Source organism: Canis aureus, chromosome 16 (assembly GCF_053574225.1).
Source record: "Canis aureus isolate CA01 chromosome 16, VMU_Caureus_v.1.0, whole genome shotgun sequence".
Lineage (NCBI taxonomy): Eukaryota > Metazoa > Chordata > Mammalia > Carnivora > Canidae > Canis > Canis aureus.
In genome coordinates this window covers 37,491,847-37,512,222 of record NC_135626.1, presented here as the reverse complement: position 1 = coordinate 37,512,222, position 20,376 = coordinate 37,491,847, and the positions used below count along the sequence as shown (strand labels likewise).

The window sequence follows — 20,376 nt, the reverse complement described above, 5'->3', positions numbered from 1 at the left end:
TTGGCTTCTTCCTTTTGCATTAACTTTCTCTTGGATGTGTGAAGGTTTGGGGTTTTTTAAAACCAGCTGGGGGCCAGCATGAAGGATCTCCCTTCCTGTCTGACCCATGACCTCTGTTTTTATTCCAGGCCACTAAACCATCTAAAGAGATGAGCGGGTCAAATGAGACCTCAAGCCCAGTCTCAGAAAAGCCCACGGCTTCCAGAACCTCCATCCCTGTATTGACTTCCTTTGGGGCAAGGAATTCTTCCATTTCCTTCTAGAAGCTTCCACCCACCTCTGCCTCAGCCTGTCCCCCTCCTCATCCCTGCCACTCCTCTCCCTGCTCTTCTTCCCTTCATCTCCAACGCTACCCCCACACCATGCTCTGCACCTTCGGAAGGCTTTGCCACGGGTACGGCCCTCCTCTACACCCATCATCCTCTGTTGGTGTTTTTGGTTTTTTAAATGATTCACTTTTAATTTTTTTTTTTAAGCAAAACAGTAAAACTAAAAACCAAAATGCACCACCTTCCTTTGACTTTCCTGTTCCAAATTGGCCCGCCTCCTGTCATCCTTCCTTCTCTCTTTACCTGCTTCTTCCCGAATCCATCTTAAAATTTCCTGTACCCTACACTCTCTTCTGAGAGCACTCCAAACAAACTCTGAGCCACGGAGACTTGGAGCGGCAAGACACCCCTCTCCCCTTCCTCGGAAGCCTTTCTGGAGGAGACTCTGGACGTTGGACCAAGCCCGCTCTCAGGCTGGCGGGGAGACTCGCCCTGGAAGCGCCCTGGCTGCCCAACCTCCACAGGACCAAACTCTGCTGCTCCGTTCCCTTCCTTCTGTTCCCTTCCGCACAACTTCCGCTTGTGCCCCCTGTGGGCCTGGAGTCAGGACGGGTGGGCTGCGGAGGGAGGCCAGGGTTGGAGGGGCCCTGGGGTGGCTGTGAGGCCTTTGAATCTGTGTGTCCATGGAGAGGAGTTGGCTCCCTGGGACTCCCTTCTTGCGGTGAGGAGCTGCCTAGCCTGTGCCAAGCGAGGAGGAGCAGAGGGACCCTTTTGGACGGTGGGTTGTGCACGGCCAGCCTGACACTGGGGTCCCCACCCTGGAAGAGGGCAGCCCCGAGGAGGACTATTTGGTACTTTCAGTTTCCTAATTTAGCACTTTAAATGACATTAACTTATTTAATGGGGGTGGGGTGGGCAAGGATGAAGGGCCTAGAAAACTAGATTTGGGGGCCTGAGCGGGGGGAAGGGTCTGATTGTGAGGGCAGCAGGGGGAACAGAGAGGGGCTGTTGGGGGGGCAGTGAGGACAGCGCTGACCCAAAGGTCAGGTGACTTGACCTTTAACCATCCTCTTTGAGATTTGAGGATTTTCAGGGAAGGGGGTGAGATGATATTTAAATGGGGAGCTGGTGACCCCTGGTGAGATCTCTGAGGGTCCTTGAGGCCTGACCAGCCAGCCAGCGCCCCTGGCCCTGACCCTGTAGATGCCTGCCTTGCAGAGGCTGTGGCAGTGAGGTTTGTGACCAGGTCCCAAGAAGGGAAGGAAAAGACCAGCTTTGGTTCTCAGCCCCCGGGGGGGCCCCCAGAGGGCACAATGAGGGGCCAGCAGGGGGGTTATGTGGGTGGGGGATGAGGAGGCTGATAGTGGAGGGTCCCGGCTAGCAGGATTCCTATTTGGAGCACAAAGTGAGGTAAGCACAGGGGAGGGTTTGGGAATAGTCTCCCAGAGTAAGCACAGAAAGAAGGAGCCATTGAAAGGGCAGGACCTCCTAGTCCCTGGGGCCTGGCTGGAAGGTCAGTGTTTGGGGGGAGCCAGGGGAACTGTTGAGGGTTGGGGAGGGAGGGGAGACTGGGGTTGTGTTTCTTCATTTCCTTCTTTTTGTTTTGTTTTTTGTCGGTTCATCCTTGTTTTCTAGCTTTGGATCATTTTTGTACAAAGGCAAGCAGGCCTTTTTGAAAAATAACAAGAGGAAAAAAAAAATCCCTCCTGAAAAAAAAAAAAAACCTTGGAAAATAGGAAAAAAAAAAGGACCTCATAAATGATGCAATTACTTTTAATTGCAGACAACTCTTTACATTTAAGTGAAGTGTCTTAACATTTTATATTGTTTTAAAAATATATTTACATATTATATATATATAATATACGTAATATAAATATATATAAATATTTAAAAAAGAAAAAAAAAAAAAAGAAAACCACGGCGCTCTCTCCCTGGCCGCTGTTTTGGCAGCGGAGGGGGGCTAGAGGATGGGCACATCGGCCTGGCTTCTGTGGTCCAGTGAAATGGTTTGGTTTGATTTGGCTGTACAGAGACCCCCCCTGATTGGGAGGGGAGGGGGGAGTGGTGCCCCCTCCTCCCTCCACTCCATTACTCTTTGCTTGCTACTTTTCGCTTGCCCCCACCCTCAGCCCTGTGACCTGAATGTGTGTCCCACCGTCTTTGTCCTGAGTTGAATGTCCCTTTGTGGGGGGAGGAGGAGGTGTCCATCCACCAGGGGCAGACGGAGGGAGCGGAGGGCGCCACCCCACCCGCTAGCCTAGAGCCCAATGGGATTTGCATCTCTCTTTCCCTTTGACTCCTGCACATTTCTGGGCTGAGAGGCGTTTGTATGGAGTTGTGTGCAACCTGTGTGTGTGTATGCGTGCACGCGCGCGCGCATTGGCCCAGGTCCACTTGTCCGCGCGTGGAGGGAAGTGTGTGTGTGCGCAGCGTGACCTTCCACACGTGTGTGCAGGGAGGCATGCGCACTGGGCGCGCGTTCCCTGCAGGGGCATCGGCCGTGCCCACCTGCGTGCTGGTACGGAGGCACTTGGCACGTGAGAAGGCGTGTGCTGTGTGTGTGTGCGCGCGTGCGCAGACGTGCGTGGCTTGAGAGACTGGGGTGCGTGCGAGCCGCGTGGACAGAGGGCCGTACGCGGAGGTGCATGTGACCTGTGTGTGCGGGCGTGTGTGTGTGTGTGTGTGTGCGCGTGCACGGGCGTAGACCCAGGCGTGTGGGAGTGCCCGCGTGTGTGTGCCTGGTGCCTGCAGCGCTCGCTTCGCCCCCCACCCGCCGGCCCCGCCCTCTCCAAGGCCGCAGCACGTCGCCGCCCCTCAGCTGCATGCGCCTCGCTGCTCCGTCCATCAGTGTGTGCTTGACCAAGAAAAACTAAGACGTCTGGGGGGACCCCTGTACCCGGCCCCCCACCCCCGCCCGCTGTGCTGTGTAACTCGCATGGGGGGGTTCCTTTCCTGCCCCGTCCACGATATGCTGTTTCCCCAGGAGTCCCCCCCACCCCCCGCCCGGCCCGAGGCTCTGAGCCGGGGAGCCCCAGCTGGGGTCTCCCCACCCCCGGGCTGAGCTGCGGCTCCGCACCCCGCCCCGTCCACCCCGTAGGGCCCGTGTTGGTGTAGCAGTGATGGCTTCTGTGGATATTCTGTGACCTGTCAGTGTAACTTGACAATTTCTAAATGGAAAAGGGTTGCTGTGTTTTCTGTCTCTTTTTTTAATGTCCTTTTTCTTCTCACTTCCCTGCTCTCTTTCCTTTCCGGTTTTTCTAGCCGAGTGTTTGGGGCTTAAATAAAACTTGTTTCTTTTTCCTCTCCTGGATCTCCTTTCTATAGGCTGCTGTCTCATTATTTCCCCTCTTCACCCTGGCAGAGGCTGGGAGGGATGGGGCAGAGATGGGGAATCTCGGGCAGGTAAGGGCCCTGCGGCTTGGCAGGCAGAGGGGACAGGAACAGGGGCCCTCCCGTGGCTGCTGCCCCAAGGACCCATGAGAACCCCCAACATCAGGGACACCGGAGAGGAAGATCACTAACTCTATGGGGGGCCAGCCCCCAGCTAGATGAGTCATCGCCACCAGTGAGGTCGCTGCGGGCATTACTGACATTACATCTTGCCCAGAGACACACAACTAGTAAGATGCAGAGTCAGGATTTCAATCCAACTCTGCCTGACCCCAAACCCAATGCTTTTCCCCCAAAATCAAAGAGGGTCTGATTACCTCCCTGAGTTGGGTCTTGACCTCCTGCCCTTTGGGTGGGATGATCCTTCATGGTGTCGCTTATCCTTTCAAGAGTGGAGGCTTTCAAACTTTTTAAAAAAAACTAACTCGCAGTAAGAAATACATTTTATGGGGCACCTGGGTGGCTCAGTGGTTGAGCGGCTGCCTCTGGCTCAGGTCGTGATCCCAGGGTCCTGGGATGGAGTCCTGCATCGGGCTCCTCACAGGGAGCCTGCTTCTCTGCCTATATCTCTGCCTCTCTCTCTCTCTGTGTGTCTTTCATGAATGAATAAAATCTTAAAAAAAAGAAATACATTTTATATTTCAGTGATTTAGACATGTACACACACACATTTAGTGAAAGAGCACTTACTATATACAATGCTCTCTCCTATTTCCTGTTAAATGCTAAACAACCCACTAAATCGACTTCATGACCCTCAAATCGATCAGAACCCACAGCTGGAAAAATACTTGTCTGAACATCTAGTTTTAGCCCCAATCCTGCTGCGTTCCTGCTTTCTCCCTCTCAAAGGCCTACCAGCCCCACTTACCCCTGGTGTCCTCTAAAATTGGAAGACCCCCAAGAGGAGATTTACCCTTGATTCTGGTTGGGTGGGGGTCCCGGCCCCCACCCTGTAGCCAGCAAGCTGCCTGAACCCTTCCAGGTCACCGCATCAGAGTCCCATCTACCCCACCTTTGAGTAGACCAGATGTCCTGATGGAGTTTTCCAGGAATTCTGAAGACTGTGCCACTGTTCCAGCATGTTCTAAGGATCCTTGAGATTACCCTTCCAGGCATTCTCCTGGTTGACCGAGGCCTGGGGTATCAGTGGGTGTCCTGTTCCTCCCCCAGCAAACACTGGGCCTTCTGTCCTGTGAGGTAATGACACTGTCCTAGAGCAACACTCTTCCAGAACTCATGGAAGCCCCTGTCACAGTCTTCCCTTAAAGGCCAATAGCCTCCTTGGAGACAGAGGTGGAGGAGAGCTCACTGTCTGGGAGGAATGTGCATTCCATGGGCTCCCGCCCTCCCTGCTGAGCAGCCCTCCAGACCCACTCCAACAGCCAAACCTCATTCCTTATGTACTTTTTAAAATGTCAGCAGGCCTTGCCTTCTCTCTCGAATCCTATTCCAGAAAGCTGGGAACGTGGTCAAAAGCCCCTTCATCTCCTCGAATCACCCCATTCACTGACAGTTCAAGATCAAGTGACCGATAGGAGCATCAGCTGCGTGCCAGGAATCATGCCAGGCCCTTCATTCATCCTTCAAATGCTGACCAAATGTCTGCTTGCGGGGGCGTCATGTCTACTTCCTCGCTGGGACCAGGGCTCAGCATTTAGCAGTGGAGCCAGTGGATGCTCCACCCTGAGACCCGAGCAGAATCGTGACCCATGGTGAACAGTGCCACAGGGGAGCAGGCTGTGACAGTCATGCAGACCACTCCAAGAGGGTGACTGGCCCTAAGGTCACCTTTGAGTGGCACCCTTAGGTATGGTGAATGGCCATGTGGCAGCTGGTGGCTGAGTGTCACAGGCAGAAGGCCCTGAGGTGGGTTCTGGAAGGTGCACAAAACCCACGTAGAGCGGGGGTAGGGGGGGTTGCAGGTCATGGGGCCAGAGCAGAGGGCAGAAGCCCCAGCCCTGGAGCCCCATCTTGCGGGATGCGGTTAGGAATGTGGATTTCTCCTCAGAGCCGTGGAAACCCATCGGAGATTTTTAAGTAAGCAGGTGATGTGACCTGACACTATTTCAGAAGTTACCTCTGGCAGTGGTGTGGAGAAAAGATGGGGAGCAAGGGGCAGGAGTGAGCGCAGAGCCATCAGATGCAAGCGACGCCTGCCTGGACTCAAGCCTGGAGGGAAGGGAGACCACGTCTCAGTTCAAACCCAAGACTTATCCCTCCCGATGGCCACGTTTGCTTGCTTTCTCTCTCTCTCTCTCTCTCTCTCTCTTTAAAAGATTTTATTTATTTATTCATGAGAGACACAGAGAGAGGCAGAGGCATAGGCAGAGGAAGAAGCAGGCTCCCTGTGGGGAGCCCGATGCAAGACTCGATCCCAGGACCCCGGGATCACAACCTGAGCCAAAGGCAGCCGCTCAACCACTGAGCCACCCAGGCGCCCCGCCCTTTGCCAGGATGGCCCCGCTTTCTTAATGCTTCAAGACTCCTCACTACTATAAAGGGTCTCTTTCACCCTGACAACATGGCCTGTGGGTATCATTAGCTCCATTTTACTAATGGGGAAGGTTGACTGAGCAAAGCAGGGATGAGACCGGCTGGCCTCAGAGTCGGATTCTAATTGGTAAGAGAAAAGAGACTGTTTTATAGACAGAGACCTGGGGAAGCCTTCATCTTCTCCCTCACTGTCTGCACATCTCTGAGGCCCCAGGCATTTTCCTCCTCTTTGATCTCCGAGTGGCTTAAGTATTCCAGAGTTCACAGGGGGACTGAGCAGAGTCTGTGGTGCAGGGGATGGTGGGCCTCTGCTCACAGCTACCGTGCCCATTAGCTGACGACAGGCTCCCTTGACACTCACTGATGCTGATTGACACTACTCATAATGACACCTGATAGGAAGCTCCGTCCCATATCCCTGGTCACTATCCTAGAAACTTAACTGAAAATCCCCAGATTCTCTCCTTTAGCTCAGGCCACGGTCATGATCCTTCTTTCTACCTGCCCATGCCAGAATGACAAGGAAAATCCCTATCCTCTTCATTCACCTCAAAGGGATTTGCAGTTTTCCCAAAGAAATGTTTCTCATGTAGGGCACCTGTCTGGCTCTGTCAGTAGAGCATGTGACTCTTGATTTCAGGGTGGTAAGTTTGAGTCCCACATTGAGTGTAGCGATTACTTAAAATCTTTTTTTTTAAGATTATTTATTTATTGGGATCCCTGGGTGGCGCAGCGGTTTGGCGCCTGCCTTTGGCCCAGGGCGCGATCCTGGAGACCCGGGATCGAATCCCACATCGGGCTCCCGGTGCATGGAGCCCGCTTCTCCCTCTGCCTGTGTCTCTGCCTCTCTCTCTCTCTCTCTGTGACTATCATAAATAAATAAAAATTAAAAAAAAAGATTATTTATTTATTTATTTGACAGAGAGAAGGAGAGAGCACAATCAGGAGGAGTAGCAGAGGGAGAAGGAGAAGCAGACTCCTCCACTGAGCAGGGAGCCTGACATGAGGCTTGATCTCAGAGCCCTGGGATCATGATCCCAGCCAAAGGCAGACACCTAACCAACTGAGCCACCCAGGAGCCCCTAAAAATAAAATCTTTCGGGCAGCCCAGGTGGCTCAGCGGTTTAGCGCTGCCTTTTGCTTAGGGTGTGATCCTGGAGACCCGGGATCGAGTCCCATGTTGAGTTCCCTGCATGGAGCCTGCTTCTCCCTCTGCCTGTGTCTCTGCCTCTCTCTGTGTGTCTCTCATGAATAAATAAATAAAATCTTTAAAAAAATATTTTTTTAAAAAGAAGTGTTGGGGATCCCTGGGTGGCTCAGCGGTTTAGCACCTGCCTTTGGCTCAGGGAGTGATCCTGGAAACCCAGGATCGGGCTTCCTGCATGGAACCTGCTTCCCCCTCTGCCTGTGTCTCTGCCTCTCTCTCTCTCTCTCTCTCTCTCTCTCTGTGTCTCTCATGAATAAATAAATAAAATCTTTTAAAAAATAAAAAAGAAGTGTTTCTCATGAAGTAAATATCTATTATCCTTATGCCAGTACCACTCTGTTTTGACTGGTAGTAAGTTTTGAAATTTGGAGCTTGTAATTTTGTTTTCTTCTTCAAAATTGTTTGGCTGCTCTGGGTTCCTTGCATTTCCATAAGAATTTTAGGATAAACTTGTCAATTTTTTTTAAACTTGTCAATTTTTGCCAAAAAGACAGAAAAATAGGATTTTAATAGGAATTGTGTTGAATCTGGGGCACCTGGGTGACTCAGTTGGTTAAGCATCTGCCTTTGGCTCAGGCATGATCCCATGATCCTGGGATCCAGCCCTGCATCCCATTGCATTGGGCTTCCTGCTTATAGGGGAGTTTGCTTCTCTCCTGCTCCTGCCTTGCCCCTCACTCCAGCTCCTGCTCTCTCTCTCAAATAAATAAATGATCTTTTTTTTTAAAGGAATTAGGGACACCTGGGTGGCTCAGTGGTTGGGTGTCTGCCTTTGGCCTGGGGCATGATCCTGGAGTCCCAGGATCGAGTCCCGTGTCGGGCTTCCTGCGTGGGGCCTGCTTCTCCCTCTGCTTCTCTCTCTCTCTGTCATAAATAAATAAATAAATAAATAAATAAATAAATAAATAAATATCTTAAAAAAATAAAAAAAAGAATTAAGTTGAATCTGTAGTTCACCTTAAGGAATATTGCCATCTTAACAACATTAAGTCCCCTGAAACATGGGTTATCTTTCCATTTATTTAGATCTTTAATTTCTTTCAGCAGTGCTTTATAGTTCTTTCTCTATAAGCCTTGTACTTCTTTTGTTAAGTTTATGCCTGTTTCATTATTTTTTTAAAGGTTTACTTATTTATTCATAAGTAAATATTCATGGTTGAGCCATCCAGGCACCCCTCCATATTTGTTTGTATACATGGTGAAATGGTTACCATAGTAGTTAACACATCTGTCACCATACATAGTTATAGAGTTTTTTCATATGATGATAACTTTTTAAGATCTACTCTTAGCAACTTTCAAACACACAACACAATATTATTAGCTGTAGTCATCTTACCACATATGATCCCCATTACTTATTTATTTTATAACTGAAATTTGTACCTTTGACCCTCTTTACCCATTTTACCCACCCCCTAGTTGCTACCCCTAGTTCCACCAATTTGTGCTCTGTATCTATGAACTTATTTTTTATTTGGAGTTTTTTGTTGTTTAGATTCCACATATAAGTGCAATCATTTGGTATTTGTCTTTCTCTAACTTATTTCACTTAACATAACACCCTCAAGAAGCATCCATGTGGGCAGCCCCGGTGGCCCAGCAGTTTAGCGCTGCCTTTGACCCAGGGTATGATCCTGGAGACTCAGGATCGAGTCCCACGTCAGGCTCCCTGCATGGAGCCTGCTTCTCCCTCTGTCTATATCTCTGCCTCTTTCTCTGTGTGTGTGTGTGTCTCTCATGAGTAAATAAATGAAATCTTAAAAAAGAAAAAGGGGGGGGCAGTCCTGGTGGTTCAGCGGTTTAGCGCCACCTTCAGCCCAGGGCGTGATCCTGGAGACCTGGGATCGAGTCCCACGTTGGGCTCCCTGCATGGAGCCTGTTTCTCCCTCTGCCTGTGTCTCTGCCTCTCTCTCTCTCTCTGTGTCTCTCATGAATAAATAAGTAAAATATTTTTAAAAAATCCATGTTGTTGCAAAAGACAAGATTTCATTCCTTTTCATTGCTGAATAATATTCCATTGTATATATAATACCACACCTTTTTTATCCATGCCTCCATAGACCGACACATAAGTGGCTTCCATATGTTGGCTATTGTAACTAATGCTACAATGGACATGGAATTGGGGGTGCATGTATCTTTCCCAGTCCCTGTTTTCATTTCCTTGGGATAAATACCCAGAGGTGGAATTACTGGGTCATATGGTACTTCTATTTAATTTTTTTGAGAAACCTCCACACTGTTTCCTATAGTGGCTGCATCAATTTACATTTCCACCAACATGTTCGCTTTTTAATCTTTCTTTCTTTTCTTTCTTTCTTCAGATTTTATTTATTCATGAGAGACACACAGAGAGAGAGGCAGAGACACAGTCAGAGGAAGAAGCAGGCTCCATGCAGAGACCCTGGTGAGGGACTCGATCCCAGGACCGCAGGATCATGCTCTGAGCTAAAGGCAGATGCCCAACTGCCGAGCCACCCAGGTGTCCCTAAAAATGATAAAATTAATAAAACTAAAAGTTGGTTCTTGGAAAAGATAAAATTGGCAGAGATTTAGCTCTTTTTTCTTGGCCAGTCTAGCTATATATTTGTCAATTTTGATGACCTTTTCCAAGAACCAACTTGTAGCTATATTGATTTTCTCTATTTTTTCTATTTTCTATTTCACTTATTTCCATGCTTATCTTTATTATGTTCTGCCTTAGGCTTGCTTTAGGATTGGTTTGCTCTTCTCTTTCTGGTTTCTTAAGGTGAAAGGTTAGGTTATTGACTGGAAATCTTTCTTTTTTTCTAATACAGACATTAACAGCTATAAATTTACCTCAAAACATGGCTTTGGCTACATCACATTCACTTACAGCTGTTGTGTTTTGCTTTCATTCATCTTAAGGTATTTCTTTTTTTCTTTTATTTATGAGAGAGAGAGGCAGAGACACAGGCAGAGGGAAGCAGGCTCCATTCAGGGAGCCTGACATGGGACTCAATGCCGGGTCTCCAGGATTATGCCCTGGACCAAAGGCAGGCACTAAACCACTGAGCCACCTGGGCTGCCCGATCTTAAGGTATTTCTAATTTCCCCTATTATTTCTGCTTTGACCCACTGATTATTTAGGAGTGAACTTTACTAGTTCTACATATCTCTGAACTTCCCATTTCTTCTGTTATTTTTTTTAAAGATTTATTTATTTATTATTTGGCAGAGAGCAGGGAGAGGGAGAGGGATAGAGAGAATCCCAAGCGGACTTCCCCGCTGAGCACAGAGCCTGATGCAGGGATCAGTCTTACAAACTTGAGATCATGACCTGAGCTGAAATCAAGAGTCAGATGCTTAAGTGACTGGGCCAGGTGCTCCTTCTGTTATTAATTTCTAATTTAATTCCACTGTGGTTGGAGAACCAACTTCATGTGATTTCAATCCTCTTAAATTTATTGAGGCTTGTTTTACAACCTAGCATATGGTTTATCCTGGAGAATGCTACATGTGCACTTGAGAAAGATGTGCATTCTGCTGTTGAGTGGAATCTTCTTTAGAATTCCATGAGGTCTAGTTGGTTTACAGCATTACTGATCTGCCTTAGTTGTTCTGTTATTGAAGGTGGGTGTCGAAGTCTCCATTATTTTGAATCGTCTACTTTCCCTTTAATTGTTAGTTTTTGCTCCAAATTTTGTTGTTAAAGCATATATATTTACAATAATTTTATCTTCTGTTTTTAAAGATTTTATTTATTTGAGAGAGAAAGAGAGAGAGAGAGAGGCACAAGCAGGGGGAGTGGCAGGCAGAGGGAGAAGCAAACTCCCCGATGAGCAGGAAGCCTGACACGGGGCTCCATTCCAGGACCCTGAGATCACGACCTGAACTGAAGGCAGACACTTAACCGACTGAGCTGCCCAGACACCCCAATAATTTTATCTTCTTGATAGACCCTCTTATCATTATAAATGTCCTTCTTGTCTCAAGTAATAGTTTTTGTCTCAAAATTTTATAGCTACTCCAGCTCTCTGTTGGTAACTCTGTGTGGCATCTATTTCTATCCTTTTACTTTAAACTTTTTGCGTCTTTGAGTCTAAGGTAAATTTTTTATAAACCGCATGTAGTTTGATCGTGTGCTTAAATCTATCCTGCCACTCCCTGCCTTTGATTGGGCTGTTTGTACCATTTATGTCCAACGTACTCACAGAGGAGGTAAGATTTATGTCTGCCATTTTGCTATTTTTTAACGTCTTATGGGCTTTTTATTTTATTTTTTTAATTTATTTATCCATTTATGATAGTCACACAGAGAGAGAGAGAGAGGCAGAGACACAGGCAGAGGGAGAAGCAGGCTCCATGCACCGGAAGCCCGATGTGGGATTCGATCCCGGGTCTCCAGGATCGCGCCCTGGGCCAAAGGCAGGCGCTTAACCGCTGCGCCACCCAGGGATCCCTTATGGGCTTTTTATTGTTGTTGTTTCCTATTTCTTGATTCCTGCCTTCTTTTGTTAAGATGGATATTTCCTAGTGCATCTTTTAAATTCCTTGTTTCACTTATAGTGTTTTTTGGAATGATCTTCTTAGCGGTTGCTCTGGGGATGACAATTAGCAACATCTTCACTTACAATAGTTTGGCTTTGGGGCGCCAGGCTGGCTCATTCAGAAGATGAAGAGCATGTGACTCATTGATTTCAGGGTCATGGGTTCAAGCCCCACATTGGGTGTAGTGGTTACTAAAAAAATAAATAAACTTAAAAAGAGAAAATAAACAATATAGTTTGGGTAAATACTAATTTAATCTTAATAGTGTATAAAAACTTTGGTCTAGCACATTCCCTTTCCATATCTTTGCACGATTATTGTCATACAAATCTCCTCTGTACAGGTTATAAGCCTGCCAACACAGTTTTGTAATTATTGCTTTATGCAGTTGCCTTTTATTTTTAAAATAATGGGCTTGAAATCTCATTTTATTTTAAAGTAGGTTCCCTGCCCAACATGAGGCTTGAACTCATGATCCCGAGATCAAGAATCAGATGTTTTACCGACTGAGCTAGCCAGGAACCCCTATGCAGTTGCCTTTTAAAGACAAAAAAAATGAGTTAAAGACAAAAAATTACAAATAAAAAAAAGTTTATACTTTCATAATATCTATGTAGTTACCCTCGCTGATGCCTGTCATTTCTCTGTGTGCATTCATGTTATCATTGAGTGTACTTTCATTTCGGCTCGTAGGCCTCCCCGGAGTATTTCTCATTGGGCAAGCTTGCTAATGACAAATTGTTTTTCCTTCCTGGACATGTCTTCGTTTCCCTTTGTTTTTGGAGAGCACAAGGTTTTGATCCATTCTCATCCAAAGCCTACTACAGCCTGGAGAAGATGGTCCAAAGGGCCAATAACCTTAGTTTTAGGTCCTTTCTCTTAGATTTATCCTGGCTTCACCAACTTACTAGCTGTGTGACCTTGGACAGGTCATGTCACTTCTCTGTGCCTTAGTTTCCTCCTATATAAACTGGAAATAACAATGATGAGCTCAAAAGTGTTGCAGGACTGAGTTAGGACTTGTAAAGCCCTTGGGGCCTGGTATGAGCCCACGACACTAGCTGTGACTTCATTTGCCAGACAAAAATAACCTGGGCGGTGGGAAAGGGTAAAGAAAGGAAGGAGGGGGATCCCTGGGTGGCGCAGTGGTTTGGCGCCTGCCTTTGGCCCAGGGCGCGATCCTGGAGACCCGGGATCGAATCCCACATCGGGCTTCTGGTGCATGGAGCCTCCTTCTCCCACTGCCTGTGTCTTTGCCTCTCTCTCTCTCTCTTGGACTATCATAAATTAAAAAAAATAAAATAAAATAAAGCCATTCTAAAAAAAAGAAAGAAAGGAAGGAGGACTCAGCGAGTGAGCTCTACCCAGCTCCAGGGCTCTCCCCTAGGTTTTGATGACTGTCACCTGCTTCTCCTACAGGATACTAGGCTCATCGTCACAGGCAGTCTGGAAGCTAGCAGAGGCAACCATAGAACCATGACATTGAAGGAAGCCCATCCCATGTTGTAAACTCACACATGTGGCCTAAGATAATGGGCAAAACCCATTCTTGTTCTCTCAGGATATCGCACAGGTCTGGGGTGCCCATGATGACGCCAGCCAGGATGGGCCTATTGGTGGCCTGGGCCTTGTCCAAGTCTCCTGTCTGCTGGGCAGTACCTCTGGACCATTCTGAAGGTTCGGGCAGGCCTGAGAAGGAAGGTGCCCAGGCACCTACCTGGCCTCTGGAGGAATTCAGAAAGCAGATGCACATGAAAACCTCTTGCCCCATTGAGGGTCAGGCACCCTTCCATCTTGTATTCTGCACCTATGTCACTGCTCATGCAAGTCCCCGAGAATACCTACAGAGCTACCGGGAGGCAGAGGTTTGCCTCCACTCTGCCAGCCCCCGGCCAGCCCCTCACCCCTTCTCCATCCCAGCCCCACTTCGGCCCTTTCCTCCCTTCGAAACAAGCGACACAGCTGACTCGTGCCTCAAGGAAGGCCATTTATTTCCAAGATATAGACTATACTTTTAAGACAGGACTTTTCAGAAGCAGGAAATCTTAGTTGTCGCCTAGAGAGGTGTGTCAAGGACACAGTGAAAGGAGACATGCGCACGTGGGGCCAGAGGCTTATCCAACACTGTTACAACACTTTTTTAAAGGAGCAAAACATCTTTAAAAATCCTTATAAATTCTTTATAATATGTTACACATTTAGAGACAATATTTACAATAAAAGGAAGAGGGAGGGAGGGAGGGAGGAGAGTGAACTCTACTTTACAGCAAATCTTTGCATAAAACGAGAGGACTGATAGACATGGCAGTGGGGTTCACAACCCCACCTGGGCTTCCCTGGAATAAGTGAGGGCGTGTGTGGGGAGGCCTGGTGGTCTGAGGTCTATTTACAACATGTGGGGAGAAGGGGAGGGGGCTGGGTCCCGCCCATCCTGAAGGAACAGCCCAGCTCAGACCCCATAAATCAGTGTGTGTGTGTGTGTGTGTGTGTGTGTGGTGTGGTGTGTTTGAGAGAGAGAGGGAGGGAGGGAGGGACAGAGAACAAGAGAGAGACCGAGAGAGACACCAGGGATGTTTACTACGCCCCCTCCTACAGGGAAGGAGGTGGGGGTCTGTGTGCCTGAGTTGTGGAAGAAGCAGGCACAGCTGGAAGAATAAAAGGACGGGCAATGGAGGTCTTGGGAGGGGGGCACACTGGACCCTCCCAAAACTCGCTGGGGAACTGGCAGCTAGCTCCTCATGGTCACCACGCCTAGTAAGGGTGGTTTAGAGGTTGGCAAAAAGTTGGTGAGGGGAGTAACCCTGGTAAGACTCAGCCCTGCCTCTGTGGAGTGGCCCTAGCTTCCTTCTCTGGCTCTGACAAGCAGCAGGGGGCAGGATCCCTGGATGCACCAAAGGCAAGAAGCCCCGGGGGGGCAGGCAGGTGTGTGGTGTGGGGCAGGCCAGGAATCAAGGGGGCGGGAGGGGCAGAAGTTGCCACGGAAACATCTTCTGACAGTGACTGGCACAGTGGCACACATGCCCTGCGTCCCAGGGACACTACCCCCTCCATCTCCTCTCCCCTGACATACATACATCCCGTTCCCCTCAGCCAGGAGCTAGGAGCTACTAGGCAGGGGCAGAGGAAAGATGCCAAGAGCCAGCATCACCCTGTGTCTTTCCTTTAGTCTGAGACTTGGGGGGTCCTTAGCCACGCCCCGTGGCCACCAAGGGTCTCTAAGAGCAGCACGAAGGGCCCACTCTGCCACAGAGCCCCAGCAGCCCGTGCCTCCGGTCTCCCCGCTGCTCTGACGGCTGCGGGGGCCTCTCGCCTGCCCACGTCCTACCAGCCCCGCACACAGACTCGAGGGACGCCCGGGGGACAAGGGGAGGGGGCCGCAGGCCACAGAGGCCTGGGGGAGGGGACCGGCGCTACGGGGGTGCTGGTCACAGACACTGATGGAGGCGGGAGGCGGCCGAGCGGCGCGGGGGCTGGCTCTGCAGGGGCCCCGGGTCCCCGGGCGGCAGCGAGGGCGCCGCCGCCGGGGCCCGCGCCTTGGTGGACTCCAGGCTGCTGAGGCCCGAGTCTTTGTTGTCGCTGTGCGCCCGCGGGCCCGTGGGCTCCGGGGGGCCGCCGCCGCCCAGCTCCTTCCACTCGTTGAAGTTGAGGTCGGTCAGCGGGCTCTGCACCACCACCGTGTGGCGCCGCCAGCTGCTCCGGCGCCGCCGCGTCTCGGGCGACAGCGGCCGCCGCAGCCGCACGGCCAGCATGTCGTCCGCGGTGCCGCGGAGGCGCAGCCGCAGCGCCTCGATGCGCGACGGCCGCGAGCCCAGCGCCGCCGCCGCCGCCGCCGCCGCCGCCGGGGGGCGCAGCGACTCCTGGCTGCTGGACGAGGCCGAGCCCGGCGGCTCCGCGGCGCGGCCCCCGCCCCGCCCCGCGCCCCCGCCCGCGCCCGCGCCCGCGCCCCCGCCCCCGCCCGGGCTCTCGGCGTCCGGGCGGCTGCGGGCCAGGCGGCGGCGCGCCAGGGTGTCGCAGGGCATGAGGCGGTGCGAGCTGAAGGAGGGCCGGCGCGCAGGGCGCCCCCCGGGTCCCGCGCCGGCCTCCGTGTCCGTCTCCACGTGGCTCAGCTCGCTGCGCTCGTCGTCCGCCTCGTCCCCCGCGCCCGGCCGCCGGCCGCCGGCGCCCGAGCACACGCTGCGGTCCATGGTGGACAGCGTGGAGTAGCCCGAGACGATGGAGCGCGTGTCCGCGGCCGGCCGCTCGTCCGGCGCCGCCGGGGGGCTGAGGCGGCCCGGGGCCTCCGGGGGGGCGGCGGCGGCGGCGGAGGCGGCGGCGGCCGGCGACGGCCCCTCCGGCTGGTCCCGCGCCCCCGGCGCCGGCGCCCCCGCCTCGGGCTTGTGCGCCTCCTGCTCCGAGTCGTCGTCGGTGCTGCTGCCCAGCCCCCGCGCCTCCCGCCGCTTCTTCCGCTTGCGGTTGACCGCCGAGATGAAGGAGATCGCCAGCATCTCCCGGGCGTACGGCTCCTTCTTGGGGGCCCACGAGCCCTGCGCGGGAGATAGGCCAGGATGCAGGAGGCAGGAGGCAGGATGCAGGAGGCCACCCGCACCGCGGCACCCCCCCCCCCCCGCCGTCGGCCCACCCGGAACGCGGCTGCCCCCGCGGGAGCGTCCCTCCCCAGCCGGGAGACCGCACCGGCACCCGCACCCGCCCCCGCTCCGGCCTCGGTCCACACTTTCGGCTCCTCCGAGTGAGCTGGGGCCCGTCCCCCACCTCCGCCCAGCTTCCACCCCATTCCCGTGCCCAGCGCTAGATAAGCCCTTTTACACACAGCTCTGGTGGGAACAGTCTCTCAACAGGGAATACGCCTGGCAGTTTTAACCCGCTTCACATGTACTGCCCCGGATTATAACCACCAGAGCCTGGCGGGACCTCCCTGATCCAGGCTTCTATCCCCTCCATCTCCACTCACCCCCACCTGGGAAACCTGCCTGTCCACCTGCGCTGCATGTATGGGCCTCTCCAGGGCAACCGGCCCAAGGTCACTTCCCCTTCCCACTGCAGCCCACAGGCTGGCATTTCAGGCTTCCCACCTGCACCCCACCCACAATCCCCAATCTCACATCAATCCAGCCCTCGGCTCTTCGGCCAGAAGTGGCCACACAATCCTGCACAATCTAATGGTTTGCGTTGAAGCTGCTCCCCGAGCAGTGATTTCCCATGCTGGGCAACTTCCTGCCCTATTCTCACTGCTAAGCCCCTGTGGGTGTTTTCTGGCCCCGGCCTTCCATGATGCTCCAGCAGAGCCCACGCTGCCCATCACCGGCCAACACCAAACTATCTCTTGAACTCCAGAACTCTTCTCACAACGGTGAATCCAACGGTGAATCGTCTCCAGCAAGGTTTCTACAAGGACCTGAAACTCACCTGTCTGCAACCACACTACACTCCCTACTCCCCAGCCCCAAACCACCTGCATTCATGTTCCCCACCTTAAAGTGATTCCCGGCCTCCTTCCTCTCCCCTGTTTCTTCTCAATTCTCCTGAAGTGACTCTCAATGCCAGCCCATCTTCACCATCCTCTTTCCAGACCCTCACTCTGCCTTTTCTGGGCTTTTCTGCCTTCTCTAATAGGACTCCCTGCCTCCACCTTTGCCTTACCCCAGTCCCTCCTCCAGAGCAATCAGTCCTTCTAAGACTAGGCAGGAATCCCATCACCTCCAAGACTCTGCAGGACCCCTCCACCTCCATCAGGATGAAGCCCAGACTCAGGGCCCTTCACAATCTGTTCCCAACTTTCCCAGCCTAAGGTCCTCTCTACCCCAACCCCAACACAGCCTTCACTCGAGTGATACCCACCTGCCAGACTTACTTGCACTTTAACACTGACAGCCCACCACCCCCTGGCCCACCCTTTGTGCTTGATAAACTCTTAAGTCCTCCTACTAGGCCCAGCTCAAACATGGCATCCTCCATGTATCTACCTCTCAGCCCTCCCATAGCCCTTTGAAAATACATCTACACCTGCTCTTCTCCCATCAGGATAGGTCTGTTTCCACATGATCTGTATCAAACTCTGACTTCCTTGAGAGCAAGGTCTGTGGCTAATCTGTGTTTGCATCCATGGCTCCTAGCACAGTGCCTGGCACATAACAGGTGCTCAATAAATATTAAGTGAATGGACAAATGGGTGAATGCAGTCCCCTTGACACAGGAAGCCCTGCAGAAGCAGAGGCTGAAACTGGTCCCCCTGTTGGCTGGAATGGCCTGCCCTGTGACCCCTCTTCATAGGTCACCTCCTGTTTCAGCCACAGCACAATAATGGAGACACAGAGATGTCTCATGTGGCCACCGCAACCTATGTACTGTCCCTCACAACAGCTCATTCTGAGAAAGGTGAAGCATGTCAGGCAGTCAGGATTCAAAGAAATGTGGTTCCTGGGCTGTGGCTGTCAACACGGCATGACTCCAGAAGGCAATCCTTGGAGTTGTGAGATATGGCAGCTCTGCTGTGATCAACCCAAAGCACAGGGTGGCCAGTGCCACTTTCTCTTCTGGCCAATGCTCTCTGAGAGACTGGAGAGGCCACTAGGACCATCTGATCAAATTATCCTCTCATCCTTGCTAGTTACAGAAGCAGTGAGGTCATAGTGGTCACTTCCAGGAATGCAGAGGTCAGGAGAGGCTCTGGAAAACCAGAGGCTAGCAGGAGCAATGGGTGGAAGTTACATGCAGCTAGATTCAGCTAGATTCAGGTCACTATAATGAATTTTCTCTTTGCCCTGGCAATATTATGATGGAGGAAGCTCCCCGCCCCACAGGTGTGCAGTCAGAGGTTCTATGGAGAGGTTGCAGAGGACCTCTGTACCAGACTAAAGCAGCCTTTTTCCTTCCCTTCCCTTCCCTTCCCTTCCCTTCCCTTCCCTTCCCTTCCCTTCCCTTCCCTTCCCTTCCCTTCCCTTCCTTTTTCTTTCTTTCTTTCTTTCTTTCTTTCTTTCTTTCTTTCTTTCTTTCTTTCTTTCTTTCTTTCTTTCTTTCTTCTTTTTTTTTTAGACAGTATGTGTGCAAGCAGAGAGGGGAGAGCAGAGGGAGAGGGAGAGAGAAATCTCAAGCATGAGAAGTGCAGAGCCTGACACACAGCTCTTCATGACCCTGAGATCATGACCTGAGTGGAAATCAAGAGTTGGGCGCTTAACCAATTGAGCCACCCAGGTGCCCCCCAGATACATAATGAGCACCTGTTTGGTGTCAGGCACACTGGGCTTACTATGACCTGGCCAGTCCTTAGAGACCCAGCTAAAAATGAGTCCAGTCCAGTCAACAATGTTTAGTGATTTCATCGACTACTAGGGACAGAATTGTGTCCCCCTCCCCAAATCCATCTGCTGAAGCCCTAAATACACTGAAGCCCAGTGTATTTAAAGATGGGAGGTAATGAGGTTGTGCCATTATGGTGGCATTAGTCCTCTTATTAAAAAAAAAAAAAAAAAAGACGCCAGAGAGCTAGTTCTATCGCACACGCTCTCTCTCTGCTATATGAGGACAAAGCAAGAAGGCTGCCATCTACAAGACAGGAAGAGAGCTCTCACCAGAAACTGACCATGCTGACACCTTGATCTTGGAATCTAGCCTCAAGAACTGTGAAAAAAATAGATGTTTGTTGTTTAAGCCACCCAATATGTGGCATTTTGTTTTGGCAGCCTGAGCTGCCTGAGACAATGCCTTTGGCCATGAAGCTCTAATCTAAAGGCTCGGCAGCGATCCTCACCTAATGGGCTGTCTCAGAGGGCAGGCTCTGGAGCAGGCAGGAGTAACTGGCTACGAGAGCTGGTTCAAAGAGCCAGCTTTGAGGGGATCCCTGGGTGGCTCGGCAGTTTAGCACCTGCCTTCAGCCCAGAGCGGGATCCTGGGGTCCCAGGATCGAGTCCCACATCAGTCTGCTTCTCCCTCTGCCTGTGTCTCTGCCTCTCTCTCTGTCTCTCATGAATACATAAATTAAATATATATATATATTAAAAACAAAACAACAACAACAACAAAGAGCCGGCTTTGGTTTCACTGATTTTCTCAATGTTTTCAATTTCATTGATTTATGCTCTTATCTTTATTTCCTTCCTTCTGCTTGCTTGCTTTGGGCTCTCCAAAAAGTGTCGTTACTAGAGCAGACATATTTGTTGGTATCCCATTTATGGAGATAAATACTAGGCCTCGTTGCAGAAACGGCAGGTCACAAAGAGGTTAAGCACCTTGCCTGACGTCCCGGAGCAACTGAGTGATGCAGCCAGGACTCAGACCCAGGACTGTCTGTGCTTCTAACCACTGGCCCCCTGACCACCTAACTGCCAAGTCCTGACCACCTAACTCCGAAGCCAGATCCTTCTCTTCCCCCGGACGCCTCACGGAGCCCTGCGAAGGGGAGCAGCTTCTCTGCTTGCCTCGCATACACGTACTCCCTACCTTCCATCCCAGTGACCAGGAATCTTCCTCAGGGCCCAATGGCCATTCTCCCAAGTCCCCTGA

General features: G+C 51.3%; 2 protein-coding genes and 1 long non-coding RNA gene across 5 annotated transcripts in view; 1 reads left to right on the top strand and 2 right to left on the bottom strand.

The window, feature by feature from the left end:
- The window catches only part of SRCIN1 (SRC kinase signaling inhibitor 1), a 68,149-nt gene extending 64,567 nt beyond the window's left edge, over window positions 1-3,582 (top strand). For all 3 annotated transcript variants that reach the window (XM_077852997.1, XM_077852996.1, XM_077852998.1), the window contains one exon: window positions 129-3,582. In XM_077852997.1, the coding sequence (XP_077709123.1) occupies window positions 129-263 (135 nt within the window). In that variant the 3' untranslated portion in view covers window positions 264-3,582. The remainder of the gene's footprint in view (window positions 1-128) is intronic.
- Window positions 3,583-4,276: 694 nt separating this feature from the next.
- On the bottom strand, window positions 4,277-5,836 carry LOC144286493 (uncharacterized). The gene is made up of 2 exons (XR_013354535.1): window positions 5,743-5,836; window positions 4,277-4,855 (listed from the first exon to the last, which is right to left on the bottom strand). It is a non-coding gene; the product is annotated as an uncharacterized LOC144286493 (long non-coding RNA).
- Window positions 5,837-13,854: 8,018 nt separating this feature from the next.
- Window positions 13,855-20,376, bottom strand: part of ARHGAP23 (Rho GTPase activating protein 23) — a 72,534-nt gene continuing 66,012 nt past the window's right edge. The window contains exon 24 of the mRNA XM_077852988.1: window positions 13,855-16,403. Coding sequence (XP_077709114.1) covers window positions 15,306-16,403 — 1,098 coding nt within the window. The 3' untranslated portion in view covers window positions 13,855-15,305. The remainder of the gene's footprint in view (window positions 16,404-20,376) is intronic.